The 17,163-nt window shown below is 55.1% G+C and overlaps 1 protein-coding gene and 1 pseudogene across 1 annotated transcript in view; one reads left to right on the forward strand and one right to left on the reverse strand.

Annotated features, from left to right (window-relative positions):
- Positions 1-227: 227 nt before the first annotated feature.
- The window catches only part of SLC6A1 (solute carrier family 6 member 1), a 23,090-nt gene continuing 6,154 nt past the window's right edge, over positions 228-17,163 (forward strand). Inside the window, exons 1-12 of the mRNA XM_004702236.2 lie at positions 228-360; positions 2,404-2,733; positions 3,391-3,522; positions 4,372-4,472; positions 5,696-5,805; positions 7,669-7,801; positions 10,588-10,722; positions 10,928-11,031; positions 11,282-11,406; positions 13,985-14,097; positions 14,433-14,564; positions 15,499-15,600. Of these exons, the coding sequence (XP_004702293.1) occupies positions 2,496-2,733; positions 3,391-3,522; positions 4,372-4,472; positions 5,696-5,805; positions 7,669-7,801; positions 10,588-10,722; positions 10,928-11,031; positions 11,282-11,406; positions 13,985-14,097; positions 14,433-14,564; positions 15,499-15,600 (1,425 nt within the window). The 5' untranslated portion in view covers positions 228-360; positions 2,404-2,495. The remainder of the gene's footprint in view (positions 361-2,403; positions 2,734-3,390; positions 3,523-4,371; positions 4,473-5,695; positions 5,806-7,668; positions 7,802-10,587; positions 10,723-10,927; positions 11,032-11,281; positions 11,407-13,984; positions 14,098-14,432; positions 14,565-15,498; positions 15,601-17,163) is intronic.
- On the reverse strand, positions 9,661-9,774 carry LOC115869580 (annotated as a pseudogene).

A 17,163-nucleotide genomic window follows, 5' to 3' on the forward strand; every position in this document is an offset into this window, starting at 1 on the left:
CCCTTTGCCTGCTGATAAAGTTATGGAATGTCTTCCTTGCATAGCCTTCATGCCAAGCCCCCCACCCCCCAGTGACCATCTGAGGGGTGGTGGCCCCCAGTCCTGCATGCTGCCGATGCCTTGCCGCATGGGCTCCCTGAGGGCACCCAGCCAGGGATGCTGCATGGGCACATGCATCACAGATGCACAGGCGCTGACCAGCCAGCTTCCTACACCGGCTTCTCTCTGTCCAGGGCAGCCCCGTCTGCTCTACCCCCCTCTCATCGCCTCTCTTATCCCCATCTTCACTTTGCAGGGTCTCGCCCAGTGGCTGCCGAGGGAGCCTTTTGTCAGAGCTGACGGAGCACAGAAAATCATCAGGTAAAACCTGAACCACTGAAAACCTGCCGCTCTAAGCCAGGTGAAAAGCAGCCATGTAGGCATGAGATCCAGGGTTGCTGCCTCTGGAGCCAAAGAGGTGGGGAGTGGGTAGAACATCTGGGAGCGACAGGGGGTCTGCAGAAGTCATCTAAGCCCATGGTCCAGTCTCAACTGGGGCCCAAAGCTGGGCTGTCAGGTAAGAACCTTCCACAGTGTTTGTTCAAAATAGAGGCTCAGGACATGCCTCCCTGAGGGTCTTATGCGATCCATCTTGTGGGCATCTGGGCACCCCGTGTGGCTGGGACACTTGGTCGGGCTTGGGGACTGCTGCTGAAGTATCAGCAAACACAGACCCTGCTCAATGTTCCCAGTGGTTCTCTCCTGCAAGGTTGCAGTGAAAACACTGAGTCCGTGCCTACTGAGCCATTGTTCCAGGAGAAACAGAGGCAGGCTCCTGGGAACTTCTGCTCACAACACTCCCAGAAACGTATCAACACCCAGGCTTGATGTGTGTGTGTGTTTCTGCTTCAAGGCGTTTTGTTCCAGTGGTTGCTGACTTATAAACATTGAACTCACAGCCAGTGATGCGATACCTACGCTATATCATCCTGAAACAGCAACATGCCTAATGCCTATATTTTCTGCACAAAGCGCACCAGGAGCTTCTTGGGCTCAGGACCTTGGACAGCACTTCAGCGCTGCGCTTGGGGCCCTTTGGAAGGGCAAACCCACCAGGAAAACACAACTATGCGGTCAGCTTGGCACCTGGCAGACCTGTCTGCAGTGCAGGAACAGCACTGTTCGCAGCCTCCAGCCTCAGATGCGAACATGCAGGGAGTGCATCTGCTGCTACGTGTACACGTCCGCAAAGGCCGTGAATGCACCGTGAGCACTGGTTGGGGGCTATTTACCGAGACGTCAGATTCACAAATACAAAATGCCTGTTACAAGGACCAACTGTCCTTCCCCTGGTATGGATGATTCTCTTCATTTTCAAAGCAGGGCCAGTTTTTGAACAGCAATCCTGAGCTCATGAACAAGCCAGAAGAAGTGAGGGGGGTTTGGGTACCGTTTTTAAGTGTACAAAGAACAAAGACTCTGTAGAAGAATCCTGGTCCAACGGGGGAGAACATGCAGGACCAGATTTTAAATTATCCTGGGAACCAGACATTTTAGAGCCATAAGGGCTGGATGAACTCCTGAAACTATTATTCTGAGACAATCTTGAAGCCTTAAGCCAAAAGTATCCCCTGAAGTCCTCTTTAAACCAGCTTAGCTGGTCAGGGTTGCCCTCCTTGACCAAGGTGCTCCTTTAGGACCCCTCTCCATGGGATCAAACGGACACCAGCAAATTGATTCCATGAGATTAAATAAGAGCCTTTGAGGGCAGGGAATGGACGGCACTGGAGGAGGAAGAACTCAGAGTAGGAACCAACTGGGAAGATGACCACACAGCTCTCAAGGAATGCAGCCCACATCTCTACACGGTGCAGGAAGACATTTGTGGAATTGTGCAGTAGGCTGTGCGTCTCTCCAACCACCAACACCAACGTAGTAGGGAGAGTGGAGCATCGAGGTCAAGAATTCGGTACAAAGTAACAGAGTTCAGAAAAGATCACATGGGGTCTGTCTCAGGGCCCACCACTCCCTGCAGCCAGGACCTCACCAAGGTGAGCCCCACGGCTTGCCCTGGCCCTGACTTGTGTGGCCCCGGGGCATGCAGAATGGATTGCCATCTTCACATTCACGGACCAGGAACCCTTGGTATCTGCTTGGATATCCGTTGGCCTGTGGGTTCTTCTCCACCAGGGTACGTGACGGAGGGCGTTTAGCACTGGGTGTCCCAGGCTCACCCAGGAGGTGCCACCACACCACTCCTCACCCCATGTCTGTGAACTCAGAGGCACCTCCTGGGAGAAAGGAGGCCCACATCAGAGCCTCCTGAACCCCTGACTGTCCGAGTCATGTTGTTTTTTTCTCATGTCAGGGGAAAATCTGGGTGATTTCAGGCTTCTCCCACAATGCAGTTCTCCGTCCTCCCAGGGCGACCTTGAACCGCAAACCTGCTGTCCACGTGGACCGGGGCTGACATCTCACGTCCATCTGCCAAGACCCCTGCATCCAGACTCAGAGCTATGGCGACCAGTGGCAGCAAGGTGGCCGATGGGCAGATCTCCACTGAGGTCAGCGAGGCCCCTATGGCCAATGACAAGCCCAAAACCCTGGTGGTCAAGGTGCAGAAGAAGGCAGCAGACCTTCCAGACCGGGACACGTGGAAGGGCCGCTTCGATTTCCTCATGTCCTGTGTGGGCTACGCCATCGGCCTGGGCAACGTCTGGCGGTTTCCCTATCTCTGTGGGAAAAATGGCGGAGGTAAGAGTGGGCGCACCCCCCCTGGTGGTCCTGGACGCCACAGGGGAGGCTCCTGCTGAGGCATCTTCCAGGTGACTTTAGGTGGAAAGACCGCATCCAAAGGGAGCACCAGCCTCCCTCTCTTGGTGCTTACACATTTTCCAACATACTCCCCAGAAGAGACCGCCTCTGTGGCACTGGGGTTCATTTTGTTTCAAGCGTGACCCTGTGTGTGTCACAGAATAATTGTGCGCCAAAGGTCTTTTGATGGTTTTGATGGTGAAATTGTCAGAGTAGGTCATCAGGCCTTTCCTATGAGTTGCCCCTGGGTAGGCTCAAACCTCCCATCTTTAAGCGAGCAGTGCCCGCCTTAACTGTTAGCACTAACCAGGGACTCCACCGAAGGGTGATTTGAACAACTAGCCCAGTGGGGTGGGATTGATCCTGGATCATGCCAACCCCAGATGTCAAAGGGCAAGAGTCCTCAGTTAATAATTCTAAAAATGTTCCTCTCTTTGTTTCATGAGGAATGTATTTTGAGCAAAGATGCCCTTAGGTCTCAGTCTGGTTTGGGGTGCTGCCCTGAAGGCAGGGCATCAGGTCATCCTGGACATGCTCCCTCTCATGGGGGACTTTTCCAAAGCCTTGGGTCCACAAACATCTCTTCTCTTCCCCTAGGGGCTTTCCTGATCCCCTATTTCCTGACACTCATCTTTGCTGGGGTCCCACTCTTTCTGCTGGAATGCTCCCTAGGCCAATACACATCCATTGGGGGCCTTGGAGTATGGAAATTGGCCCCCATGTTCAAGGGTAAGTCTGCTGGTCCCCATGTTCAAGGGTAAGTCTACTGGTCCCCATGTTCAAGGGTAAATATACTGGTCCCCATGTTCAAGGGTAATTCTGTTGGTTCCCATGCTCAACAGTAGGTCTACTGGTCCCCACTGTCAAGGGTAAGTCTACTGGTCCCCATGTTTAAGGATAAATCTGGTCCCCATGTTCAAGGTAAGTCTACTGGTGCCCACATTCAAGGGTAAGCCTTTGGACTCCCAGGTTGGAAGGTACCATGAAGTCCTAGTGGCACTTCTGCCCACACATCCATTGGGCTTCTGAATACCCCTGACACCTGTGGAGCTAGGGGCTTTCTGTTCACGCTGAGAATGGTGAAGGCTGTTGAGAGGTGCCAGGTGACAGATGATGGGGACCAGGCATTTAGGGCAGTGGTGGTGGAGGCGGGGGGTGGGGGGAAGGAAGGAAGGGCCCTTCGGCACCACCCTGTTCTGTCCTGTGAGCTCATTCCCAGGAAGAGCTGCCTTCCATTTTCTCTGCTTGCCCCTGAGTGCCTAGACCTTTACCTGGCAGGCACTTCTGTGGGCACACGGAGAATTATGTCAATGACCTCGAGGGCTGAAGCTCCAGCCCCTGGCCCCCTCTACAACCTGGGCTGCACCCCAGACGCCAGTCTGGCTCCATTGGCAGCTAGCTGGGTGAATGCAGCCTGGGGCCCATCACTGACTCTCCAGCATCCTCTGCCTCCTCTAGCATGCCTGTCTCCAAGGTCCAGGGAGGTCATAGACAGGCTGGGATTGGTCCCGTGTTGCCCAGTCCGACGGTGGCCATCAGGGCTGCTAATAGCTGTGTGATACTGTGCCCGCTTCCCAGGTGTGGGCCTTGCAGCTGCTGTGCTCTCCTTCTGGCTCAACATCTATTATATCGTCATCATCTCCTGGGCCATCTACTACCTGTACAACTCCTTCACCATGGTGAGTGTGCTGGGCCACACCCCCTGGAGTGAGCCTGCTCACGCCCCCCTCTGTCATGGTGCCTGCCACTCCACTGGCCTGGGGGTTCTTCCAGGGAGAACGTTCTCTCCAGCAGGCACCGTGAGCGAATGCCCACCTGGGCCAGGTACCAAGCCGGACACTGTATGTGGGCTCACCTCTCCTCACGCCTGTGGCCCCACTTTATGCGGGCCCAGGCTGCCTGGGTTCTCCCCGAGCCCTGCTGTACATCCATTTTGTCCCCTTGGGGAAGACAGCCAATGGCTCTGTGTCCTCTGAGGTCTGTGCCCTCCCTTAGAGACAGGGGCTCTTCTTCTCCTGACCCTCCGGCGCTGCCACCCAGAGCTATGCCCACGGCTTTTAATACAAATAAAACAAACGTCTGGTTGCACCGTTCTGTGGGTGAGGAACCCCGTCAGGGCATCAGGCCTGTTCGCCCTTCTGAGGGCTCAGGGGTTGGGGGCTGCCTGGCCATGCCCCTCTCCTGCCCCTTGGTGGCCTTCTGCAATCCCTGATGCTTCTCTGCTGCTTGCTTATGTGGTGGTGACTCCGTCTTCTGGGCCAGAGAAACCCCTTTTAGAAGACCCCCACTCAGAAGGGATCAGGGCTCATCCAGCCCTGGTAAGCTCAAATTTGACTTAACTGATAGCAAAAGAAAACCCCTGTTCCCAAATGAGGCCACCTTCCTAGGTACAGGGGGACAGGGGGACTTCCACCTCGCCTTTGGGGACACTCGGAATCCTTAGCAACCCTTCCCAGGGTCGATGTGGCGTGGGGGATAAATCAGTGTACAGTGCCTGGGAGCACGCCTGCTGAGGACAGGCACTGGGCACATCCGCTGTTGTCACCATTGCACAGATGAGGAGATGGCCGGGCCTCTTGCCCAAGCTCACAGAGCTGGGAGTAGACCCACAGGACCTGGTGGTACTGCCTGGAAGCTTGGCTCTCAGCATGTGAAGGCCCAGGTTCAAGTCTTGGGGCTTGAGCCTTGGTAGCTGTGAGATCTCCAGCTAGTTGCTCCCCTCTCTGATCCATGAAATGGGACCCCAAGTATCGGACGCCCCAGGAGCTGGTGGGAAGGGGCGGTGAGACCCTCCCTGTGTGAGTAGGTCCCTGGGCTACAGGCGGATGGGCGTGCTGGAACTGTGCCGCCCACCCCGGGGCTGGGGTTGGGGGGACGTGACAGGGCGACCCTGTCCTTGCAGGCCCTGCCCTGGAAGCAGTGTAATAACCCCTGGAACACCGACCGCTGCTTCTCCAACTACAGCATTGCCAACACCACCAACCTGACCAGCGCCGTGGTGGAGTTCTGGGAGTGAGTACACGCCCCTCGGTGGGTGGGGTCGGCAGACCTAGGGTGGGGGGAGCCTGACAGTGACCAGCACGAGGGCTGAGGAGCAGCGCCTGCAGAGGCCGGCGAGGGGCTTGTTCGCCCGGGGGAACCTGCAGGGCACTCAGGAGCCCAGCGTCTCTGCTATGATGCCCGCCGCCCCCAGGCATGTGCGCGCACGCGCACAGATCTCTGCGCACATGCTGTCTGTCCTCGGGAACACAGGGCGGCAGGCAGCTGCAGGGATCGCTCCGCTTGGGCGGAGGGGCGGCCCTGTTAGTAGCAGCCTAGAGAAGCGGCCCGTGCTGGGGACACGGGTTTGACAAAGGAGACGCTGGCGCCCAGCTCTCTCTGCGTGAAGGAAGCCCCCGTGCTGGCGTCTCTGAAGGGTTCTCCCAGGAGGGTCAGGCCCAGAGGCTTCTCGTGGACCAGCATCCTTGGCTGGGCTGTTAGCTGGCAGATAGAAATCAGGCTCGGTTCTGCTCTGGCTGGCTGGCACGCCAGCAGCCCCCCACGCATGCCACAGCCATAGGACCGAAGGCTTCACCCAGCCATGGGCATCTCGAGCACTGGCAGTGGGCCCATCTGATGAGAGGACAGGATGGGCCCACGGGCAGATGCAGGGGCCGTGGGGCAACGCAGGTGAAGGCTGGCCTCACAGGCCGAGCAGCTTCAGGAGGACCAGTCTGGCAGAGGCCTGGAGGGGGCGGGAGCAGTGTAGGTGATGGATAGCAAGCTGCATCATCCTGGCATTTTGGGGGATCAGGGCCGAGTTCAGAGGGGTGACTACAGCGGGGAGGTGGGGGTGCAATTCTTGACCAGGGTGTTTGAGCAGCACTCTGCACTGAGTCTAAGCAGGGGCGCAAAGTTGGACTTGGGGCTGGTTTCTGGACCTGGGATGTGGGCAGAGCAGAGGTGATGGTGTCAGGGACATGGGAGATGGTCACAGTGTGCCGGTAAGCAGTCCTGGTGGCCAGAGGAAGGACATGGAAGCTCCTCTCCTCTCTCTCCCCACCCCTTCCTCTCCCCACCTCTGTTTTGGCTTCACACAATCGAAGGCTCTTCTCTCACAGCCCGCAGGCTAAAATCGGGGTCTGGCCTGGTCTCTGGCGTCCCTGTCAGATTGATTCCCTGGGCCTTCCGTGGGCCCTGGGGTCCTCGGCTTGTGAATGACCATCACGCACCTGCCCCCGCCCAGGTGGTCTGTGCGGAGCCTGCTCATTCCCATGGATGTGCCACTGGGTCTGGAGGGCAGGGGTCTAGTCAGCACGCTGTGCACAGTGTTTGATGACTTGAGTTGCGAATCCCTCTGTGGGACCCTGCGCTCCCCGCTTCCTCTCCCAGGCTCGCTGCTGTACTTGCCCGTCTGCCTGCCCCTCACTGCCGCTGAGCTCAATCTGGGGAGCATGCGACCCCTGTGCTCTCATGGGCCGACCGTTCTGAGTTCATGCTGCTCTTGACTGGGTATTCATGGCCTAGGCTGGAAGCCACCTCTGGAAGGGGGTTGGAAGGACGTCCAGGGGGCATAAGGCCTGGGGGTTCCACCAGGCTCTAGCGGACCAGGAAGTCTGGTCTTTTTTCTATTTTGAATTTTAGTCTCCCATTCTTTCCAGAAAGGTCTTCTTTCCTTTGACCTCTTCCTTAGACACATGTTCCACCCCACGGTGTAATGTTCCCAGCCCCTTCATGTCTTCACTCTCCCCCCACGGTGTAATGGCCTCCAGGCCCTCTCTGGACATGTCTTGAACCGCAGGGAGCACAGTTAGCACAGCCACAGTGGAGGTTGGTTCAAGTCCACACCCTGGGCCCCTGACAAGTCCCGGACTCCTTCCTCTCTCCCTCAACCAGGCGCAACATGCACCAGATGACGGACGGGCTGGATAAGCCAGGTCAGATCCGCTGGCCGCTGGCCATCACACTGGCCATCGCCTGGGTCCTCGTGTACTTCTGCATCTGGAAGGGTGTTGCCTGGACTGGAAAGGTGAGGGGGTGCACAGGGGAGGGTCACAAAGGGATTTCCGTCCTGGGTAGGGAGTCTGACCCTCACCTCACCAACCTTGAGGTTAGTAACCACTATGCCACTGCAAAACACCTATCATCACTTTGGGTGGTATCTGGAGTTCTGGTTCAGTGTTGAGCTGCTATCCCAAGGTCATCAGTTCAAACCCACCAGCCACTCTGCAGGACAAAGAGGAGGCAGTCTGCTTCTGTAAAGATGCAGGGCCTCAGAAACCCTAAGGAGCAGCTCTGCTCTGGCCTTTGGGGCTTGTATGAGTTAGAATCAACTTGGCAACAATGGAATCTTGAGTTCCTGCCACACTGGGAGATGGTCACTTCTTGGGGACAGGGTAGGGACCCTCTAATGGTATCTATTGAGTGAGCCAACCAATCCATCCACAAGTGCTTGCTAAGCAACAACTGTGTACCTTGGTCCATGTTGATCGTGGGAGACATAGGGAAACGGAAGACTTGGGCAGGGAGTAGAAAGTGATTGTTAGCCCTTATACAGACAACCTCTCTGAGTAGCCAAGGTGGCTGTGCCCATTTCAGATGAAAAACAGCAAGGTTCAAAGAGGATAAAAAACGGACTCTAAGGCACACTACTTATAGGTGACCCAGATAGCTCCGAGCTCCTGTTTCTTAATCGCAAGAACAGTGGGGTTTCCAGTGGGGTTTCCAGTTTCCAGCCTGTCCTAATCCTACGAAAGCTCAGAGTCAAGTCAGGGAGATAGTGCCAGCCCAGAGAGCAATTCATGCTGAGCAAGAGCCAGAGCCCCGTCAACTCTGAGACACAGGCCGTTGAACCTGAAAATTGCTCTTCCACAGTAATGAGCAAAGAAAATGCAAGACCAGGCAACAATGGCAGTCCTCTGCTTACCAGTTTGGTAAAACAAAACAAAACAAAAACACACGGTGCTTTAGAAAATAAGTATACTTCATGCCAGCACCTGCACAACAAAGTCGCCCACCTGTCATGCTGGAGGAAGTCCAGATTCCAGAAAGGCATTGGAAAGTCCTGTGGGCCGGTTCTCAGGAAGAGCCGGTTTCTGGAGAAGGACCATGTGTGGTGAAGTGGAGGGCCAGCTAAGAGGAGGAAGGGCCCGGAGAGGTGGACTGGCTCCGGGGCTGCAGCGACGGGCTCACAGCAGGGACTGTGAGGATGGCCCCGACCGCGGTGTCGGTGTCGTGCTCGGGGTCGCTGTGGCTGGAAGCCACTCAACAGCACTTAGGGCATAGTCGTGCGGCAATGAGACCAACCGCTTTTAAGCTCGTGCCTTATTGCTCAGTCCCCTCGCCTCTAGAACCCCACCCCCTTCCAAAAAGGATAAGAGTTCCTACAGACCCAGATGTCTGATGGCGTGCTCCTGAGAGCTACATCAAATTGCAGGTAGCCTGAACGGGTTACTGTAGGGAATGCCCGAGCAGGGATGGAGCCTCCTGAGGAACTACTTTGTGTAATTAAAAATCATATCATATTTTTTCTCTGAGACCATAAAACAGGGCTTAAGAAACAAAAAGGGGGGAAAGAAACCAGTGTGCACCCTAAACAGTCAACAAGTAAAATGAAAAGTAACAAAATTACATCATTCGAGCCTCGTGTTGTTTTTTCTTTTTTCAGAAGTCCTTTTTATTTGTCAAGCCAGGTACATTTAAAATTTTTTCTGCGGCATACAAAATGGCCTGCTTGAAGTTCTTTCTTTCCACAGAGCTTCCGTGCTCGAAACTCTAGCTCGTTCGTGCATCACCACATTCAAGGCGGCTTTACTAGCCACAGAGCTACATGGCAGCTGATGGAAACTGGACTTAGGTAGGAGGCTTCCTTGTGCAGGTCCTGGAGAACTTTCTAGGAAAGGCGAGTGGCAGCGCAGAGACTTTGCTGACCTGAGCTGTCACCGCCGCTCCAGCTTGCCCTTGCATGCAGTTGGAGATACGTTGTGTTCTTCAAAGGCGCTCAGTGACACTGATTGTGGTAGCAATGGTGCAACACTGCTTGACCACTTGACGGGATCAAATGGTGGGGCTGATAAGATATCTGTATTAGCTCCCAATACAATGGTCTGGAGTAAAAGGAGAAAAAAATAAAAGGCGATTGTCAATGGGAAAAAAATTCTCAAAAGAAGTTAAAATGTTAACCATCCCACATTTATGGATCCATCCCTAAACAAACAACAAGAATCCTAGGCCTTCGCGGCAGGGCGGGTTCCACTCCACACCGGGAGTGTTCTTGGCTGGGAATGGTGCAGATACTAGGTGCCTCCCAAGCAGGCCTTTTTCTAGAGGGGCCACTAGGTTTGAACCACTTACCTGTAGGTTAACAAACAATAGCAAACAGCAGGTACCACCCAGGAACCTCATTCCTTCAACTGGAGCCATTTATATTGTCCACTGCGCACCCTGGTGCCCAAACAAGAGAACTGCTGCCCATCATGTAATTTGCATTATCCTGGCAGGAGATGTGACTACAATTCTCTCTCTCCCTCCCTCTCTCTCTGTTCATAGCTAATTAAAATTTTTTTTCTACTCTCACCAAATTACTGAATCAATTACCAAGAGCATAAAGAAGAGAAAGGGGAAAATCAGGTGCTGACTGGTTGCCTCAGAGTCCAAGGTGACCAATCGGAGCAGACTGGGGAAGTCCAGGAAGGCTTCCTGAAGGAGGAAGACCTGGCAAGAAGGCCCGGGCAGCCAGGGCGATGTGGGTGGAGTGGGAGAGGGGAAGCTGGATGCTTTGGAGGGGATTGACCCCGGCTCCCCCTGCCCTCCCAGGTGGTCTACTTCTCTGCCACGTACCCCTACATCATGCTGATCATCCTGTTCTTCCGGGGGGTGACGCTGCCCGGGGCCACAGAGGGCATCCTCTTCTACATCACGCCCAACTTCCAGAAGCTGTCAGACTCTGAGGTGAGCCGTCCCTTCCAGTGTGGCCCTGGGCCCCGGAGGCCCCGGGGGTAGGAGTCAAACTGACTCCTGAGCCCCTGACCAGCCCTGCAACCTGTGCCCCTCTGAGGCCCCTTGTTACCAGGGAGAGCTAGCTAGCCCATGTAAGCACACCTGGGAGCTGCTGCTTTGTAATTATTTGGGGGATTTTTGGCTACTCTGTCCACAGGTGTGGCTGGACGCGGCTACTCAGATCTTCTTCTCCTACGGCCTGGGCCTGGGATCCCTGATCGCTCTTGGGAGCTACAACTCTTTCCACAACAATGTTTATAGGTGGGAGACAGTGCCTTGCTTCCTGGGCCAAACCCTTCCAGACCACCCCCCCCCAGGGGTCATGACCTCCTGGGGTCACACCTCTTAGGCTCTTCTGGCGAACTGGTCCCTGAGCCTACCCCCTTGAGCCCCTCTTCTGGCCCTCTCCTCGCCCTGACACCCCTGGCTCCGCTTTCCCTGGCATGGCTCCCCAGGCACCGAGGGGCTCGGCCATGCAGCCTCCCGATGCTGCCATCTGTCCTCCCTGCAGGGACTCCATCATTGTCTGCTGCATCAACTCCTGCACCAGCATGTTTGCCGGCTTTGTCATCTTCTCCATCGTGGGCTTCATGGCCCACGTCACCAAGAGGTCCATTGCTGATGTGGCAGCCTCAGGTGAGCGCCGCCCCATCGGGGGCCTGGGGAAGGGGAGACCGACCATGCTGGTACTTAAGGCAGCACCGTCACCTCGGAGACTCTGTGCCAGGCAGCGCCACAGCCTGACGCAAGGAATCTTCCCAGCATTGTGGGTGGATGCTAGTGTTATACCCATGCTACGCACGAGGACACTGAGGCTCGCCACATTAACCTATGCACAGTCACGGGTCTAGAAAGGAGTGGAGCACCCCCAACCTGGCTGCTTACCTTCTGCCTACGCTGGCACCTGCCGCACCAGCCTGGACTTGTGGGAGGAGTCGTCCCAGTCTGGCCTCTGCAAGATGTGGTTTGTTTCAACACGGACTTGCTCACCCAGTGGGCTGTGTTCTCACCTAGTGAGCTGTGCCTTCTCTGTCCCCCACACCCACACAGAGGCCACCCCCTCCCCACCCACCCCCACGCCCCAACCACTGTTATCCAGTCGGCTCTGACTCATGGTTTTCCTACATGGGGATTCTGTAAATCTTTATAGGAGCAGACCGCCTTATCTTTCTCTTGCAGAGTGGCTGCTGGGTTTGAACCGCTGACCTTGCAGTTAGTAACCCAATGCTTATCCCATAGCACCCCCAGAGCTCCTTCATAGCAGCCACAGGATTGAGGAATTCCCTCACTGTTTCGCCCTATACCCCGACCCCAGAGAAGCTGAAAATGTGGTAGACCCCTGTGCACACAGCAGGCCCCTGAGACTCAGACCCACTGTGTGTGCAGTAGGGCCCTGGTGCTTAGATCCACTGTGTGTGCAGCAAACCCCTGAGACTCAGACCCACTGTGTGTGCAGCAGGCGCTGGTCCTGAGACTCACTGTGTGTGCAGCAGGGCCCTGAGACTCAGATTCACTGTGTGTGCAGTAGGGTCCTGGTGCTCAGACCCACTGTGTGTGCAGCAGACCCCTGAGACTCAGACCCACTGTGGGCACAGCAGGCCCCCGAGGCTGGTGCACGGTCTGGCTTGTCTCCCCTGGAGAGTAACTTTCTCTGCATAGGCTCTAACCTTCCTACAAAGGCAGCCCATCCTGAATGTCTCTGATGCCCGCCAGACTACCTTTCCCAAATGAAGACCCTTTCCTCCTTGTCTAAGGTTTCCCCTGAGCACTTGGATCCACAGCAGATGCCCCCACGCCTTCTCCCATGCTCCCCATCACAGCAAAGCTTTCCCTGCCCTCACCATGGTGCCCAGGCCAGACACCTCAGCCTGGCTGCAGCCCTTACGCCCACCCACCTTGCAACCAACACCAGGGCCTTCCCACATACCTTCTAGCTGGTCACATCTCTGCTTGCCCACTGCTGACCAGGCTGCCCCTGCCCCATCAGACAATGGCTACAGCTCTTCCTTCCCCCAAACCCATGCCCTGCAGCCCGCCTGCCCTGGGCCTGTGCTTCCTCATCTGGAAAGGGGCTGACAACCCTCACCCTGAATGCGGTGACAATTGTACAACTCTTCTTGGTATGACTGGATTATTGAATTGTATGACATGTGGATGAACTGTGTGCTAGGCCGGGTTGACTGGAGAAACAAATTCAGTGACACTCATATGTGTGAGAAAGAGCTTTATCAAGCAGCTTTACATTATCGGGAAAACATCCCAGCCCAGTCCAAGTGGGTACATCAGTCCCATACTGGTCCATACGTCCCTTTTCAGACTCAGGCAGCCACATGCAATGATGCAGTGTGCAGGAAGCTCACAGGCCGGTGGGTGCAATGTCATGTGGATCCAATGGCAGTGGAAGCATCACAGAGCTCTAGAAGGTCTCAGCGTGGCTCTGTGGCAAGGAGGTGAAGGCAAAGAGAGAGAGAAAGGTTCCCAGGGCAACTCCTTATGAGAAGGCCACACCCACAAGGAGGTACCATCAGATTGTAGCCTGAGTGACAGGCTAGACTCCACCTCTACACTTTAATGTCTCCAGTTGACATGAAATTATGTAACTACCACAAAGTGCTAATAATAATTTTTTTAAAAGTTGCCCTGACAGCCAAAGGCACTAAAGCTTAGAGCAGCGGTTCTCAACCTGTGGGTCTCGATCCCTTTGGGCGAATGACCCTTTCACAGGGGTCACCTAACACCATCATAAAACACATATTTCCAATGGTCTTAGGATCTGAGACACCGCTCTTCAATCGATCTCCAGGCAGGTCTGCCCACATGCAGATATGCCCACATACGAGTAACCTGTGTGAAGACTGTTACCCATGCTACACCATGCTTCAAGACGAAATTTCCTTGATTTGTCATTAGAAATAAATATTTCACAATATAGAATTACACACTGGTGTTGTGCTTAACCACTATGCTTTCATTATGTTCAATTTGTAACAATGAAAATACATCCTGCAGATCAGATCTTGACATGACGATTCATCACAGTAGCCAATTTACAGTTATGAAGTAGCAATGAAAATAATTTTGTGGTTGGGGGTCACCACATGAGGCATTAAAGGGTCACAGCATTAGGAAGGTTGAGAACCGCTGGCCTAGAGAGTTTGTGGCAGCCGGTAGCTGCTTAGTTAGCCCCCACCCCCACCCCCCACCCCCTCTGCAGGCCCCGGCCTGGCGTTCCTGGCCTACCCAGAGGCTGTGACCCAGCTGCCCATCTCTCCGCTCTGGGCCACCCTCTTCTTCTCCATGCTGCTGATGCTGGGCATTGACAGCCAGGTGAGTGGCAGTCCACCCAGCGGAGCCCACCCTCCACCCCTCTGTCTGAGAGTCGGCACACAGGAGCCCGTAGACCCCCAAGGAGGTGATCAAGAGTTTCAGTCCCCAGGATGTTCCATGACACAGATGTTCAGGGAACAGCCCCAACTCCCCATTTTCCAGAGGAGGAAAAGGATGCTCGGGGAGGAAGGGCCTTTCCTGGGGCCACAGCCCCACTCAGAGGCAGCAGCAGCCCGGTGCCTGCCAACACACCCGTCGTGCCTGGCGGGTCAGGTTGGGCTGGGCTGGGCCGGGCTTGGTCCGCCGAATGTTCCTGCACCCTTTGCCCACTGCAGTTCTGCACGGTGGAGGGTTTCATCACGGCCCTGGTGGACGAGTACCCCCGGCTGCTCCGCAACCGCCGGGAGCTCTTCATCGCCGCTGTCTGCATCGTCTCCTACCTGATCGGCCTGTCCAACATCACCCAGGTGAGCTTTGCTCAGGTGGCACCTGCCGTGCTGCCAATGTTGCCTTGGAGCCACCCCCATCCACTGCCAGCAGCGTCTTTGCGCCCAGCTCTGTCTGATCAGCTGCCCTCCCTTCAGTGAGCTGCCTGTCAGGTAGCGCTGCACACCTAGGGAGCCAGGCTCGGGATCAAAGGGTCAGTGCCAAGGTGGGAAATGCAGCATGCCTCTGGCCAATGGCATCAGGGAGGGCTTCCTGGAGGAAGGGGTGCAGGAGCTGAGATGCAGACGTCTCAGAACGAGCCGGAGGGTCCAGCTGGAGTTGGGGCAGGAGGGACATTGCTGTGGGTCTGGTCATCAGGGAGGTAGCCCTGAGGAGGTGACGACGGAGCAGAGATGGAAATGACGAGGGAGAGCCCATCCACCGGGGGAAGGAAGCCCAGCAGGTGCAGACCCCTCGGATGGTGATGGCCCTTTTGAGAGTGAGATGGAGGCCGGGTGGCTGGGGAGGGAAAAGCCTGGGCTGAGGAGACAGTTCCTGCAGGACCTTGTTGGCCGAGGCCTCGGGATAGCGTTAGTGTTTGTCTTCTGTCTGTCTGCCTAAATCTGTTGCCATCTAGCTATCGTATCATTGTTCATTTAAGCCACTGGAAAATTTAAGCAGGAGAGATTTGTGACTGCTTTAGGTTGTAGAGAGATGGGACCAGAGGTCAGCCCCTTATGAACTCCTCTTTTATCCGCAGTGGAGGGTCTCTTCCGCCCAGGCATTTTCTTCCCAACCCACAAAGCATGTGGTGCTTCTTCATTCTACCCTATGCCCTCTTGCTGCATGGCAGCCTAATCCCAGCCTGGCAGGACCCCAAAGGCCTGGCCTGTGGAGCATGAGCTGACCACACCGGGCACTGGCGGTGGATGGGGGGCGGGCGGGAGCCTTTCTCTCACCCCCGTTCTTTTGCAGGGAGGCATTTATGTCTTCAAACTTTTTGATTACTACTCGGCCAGTGGCATGAGCCTGCTGTTCCTCGTGTTCTTTGAATGTGTCTCCATTTCCTGGTTTTACGGTGAGCACCACGTCCTCCTCCCTTGCTCTTTTCTTATTGTCTTTCCATCGTCCTCGTTCATAAATGCCATTTGAGCGTCAGACTCCTTCCATAATACGCTAGCTAATGTCGCTAGCTCTCACCACAGTTCAATGAGCTCAGCCTCAGAGGAAACAGCCAGTTAAATGGATTCATGGGAACCAAAACTTTATTATAAATTTTGGGATGAAAGAGGTTTGTTTGAGCCTTTTATCTATACCAGTCATGCCCCAAACTATTCCAAGTGTTTTAAACATCTGTATCTAACCAGTGACCGGAAAACAGTTGGTTACTGAAGGGGCCAGCACCTCCCCAGAACCCCATAGAGATGATGACAGAACACCAATGGCAGTCCTGTTGTGTCACATGGCACGGCTTCAAGTTCAAAGTCAGTTCAGCGGCACCTAACAACAACCACAAGAGCACTTAGCACTTGCGCTCTCGTTATAACATCAGCTTTGTTCACTTTCTGACCTACACTTCCACCCGTGTCAAGCCGTGAGAGGACCCTTTCTGTGTTTCTCAGCACCAGGGCATGGCCGCGTGTTTGGGGAGGGCCTTCCTCTAAGGTAGCGGTTCTCAACCTGTGGGAAGTAAGCCCTTTGGGGGTCAAACAGCCCTTTCACAGGGGTCACCTAAAACCATTGGAAAACACTTCTTTCTGATGGCCTTAGGAACCGAGACCCTGCTCCTCTAGCGTCTCCAGCCGGGTCTGCCCACATTCAGATACGCCCACCTACGAGTACCTGGTGTGAAGACTGTTACCCATGCTACACCATGCTTCAAGATGAAGTGTCATTGATTTGTCATTAGAAATAAATATTTCACAATATATGATTACATATTGTTTTTGTGATGAATCACGATGCTTTCATTGTGTTCAGTTTGTAACAATGAAAGTACATCCTGCAGATAGATCAGACATTACATGACGATTCATCACAGTAGCAAAATGACAGTGATGAAGTAACAACGAACATAATGTTATGGTTGGGGGTCACCCCCACATGAGGAGCTGTATGTAAAGGTCGCGGCAGTAGGGAGGTTGAGAATGCTGCTCTAAGGCCTTGATGACACGTGTACCCCCAACAGGCCTGCTCTCCCAGCGTCAGTGAGAGCCCCCTCTTCTTCCTCTTACCCAGCAGACGAGTGAGGCTCGTCATCTAGCAGGTCCCCCACATCACCCTCATGAACTTAGGGAAACTGCGTTTTCCACGAGGCTCGCCCACCTCGGTGCAACCTGCCGGGTCGTCCAGAACCTCAGCTCGGCAGGGCCTCACTGCCCTTCCAGGAAAGCCTTGCGGGGCTGGTTGGGGTCCGTGCCGAGTAGAGAGGGACCAGGAGGGGAAACTCCTTTTGTGGGGACCCGAAGGCGACTTCCTTTCTGGTACAGCCCCGCTGCTGTGGGGTGGTTATCAGACGCTCTGATAGTGAGGGCCCCTGGAGGGTGCCGCCCGTGGTACAGCGGAGGAAAGAGGGGTGGCCTGCCTGTGGCCATACTCCAAGGAGCGTGGCAGACCTGGGTTTTAGAGATGGAGTCCGCA

This window comes from Echinops telfairi, unplaced genomic scaffold, assembly GCF_000313985.2.
Source record: "Echinops telfairi isolate 266 unplaced genomic scaffold, ASM31398v2 ScPeMD7_31;HRSCAF=116, whole genome shotgun sequence".
In the NCBI taxonomy this organism is placed as follows: Eukaryota; Metazoa; Chordata; class Mammalia; order Afrosoricida; family Tenrecidae; genus Echinops; species Echinops telfairi.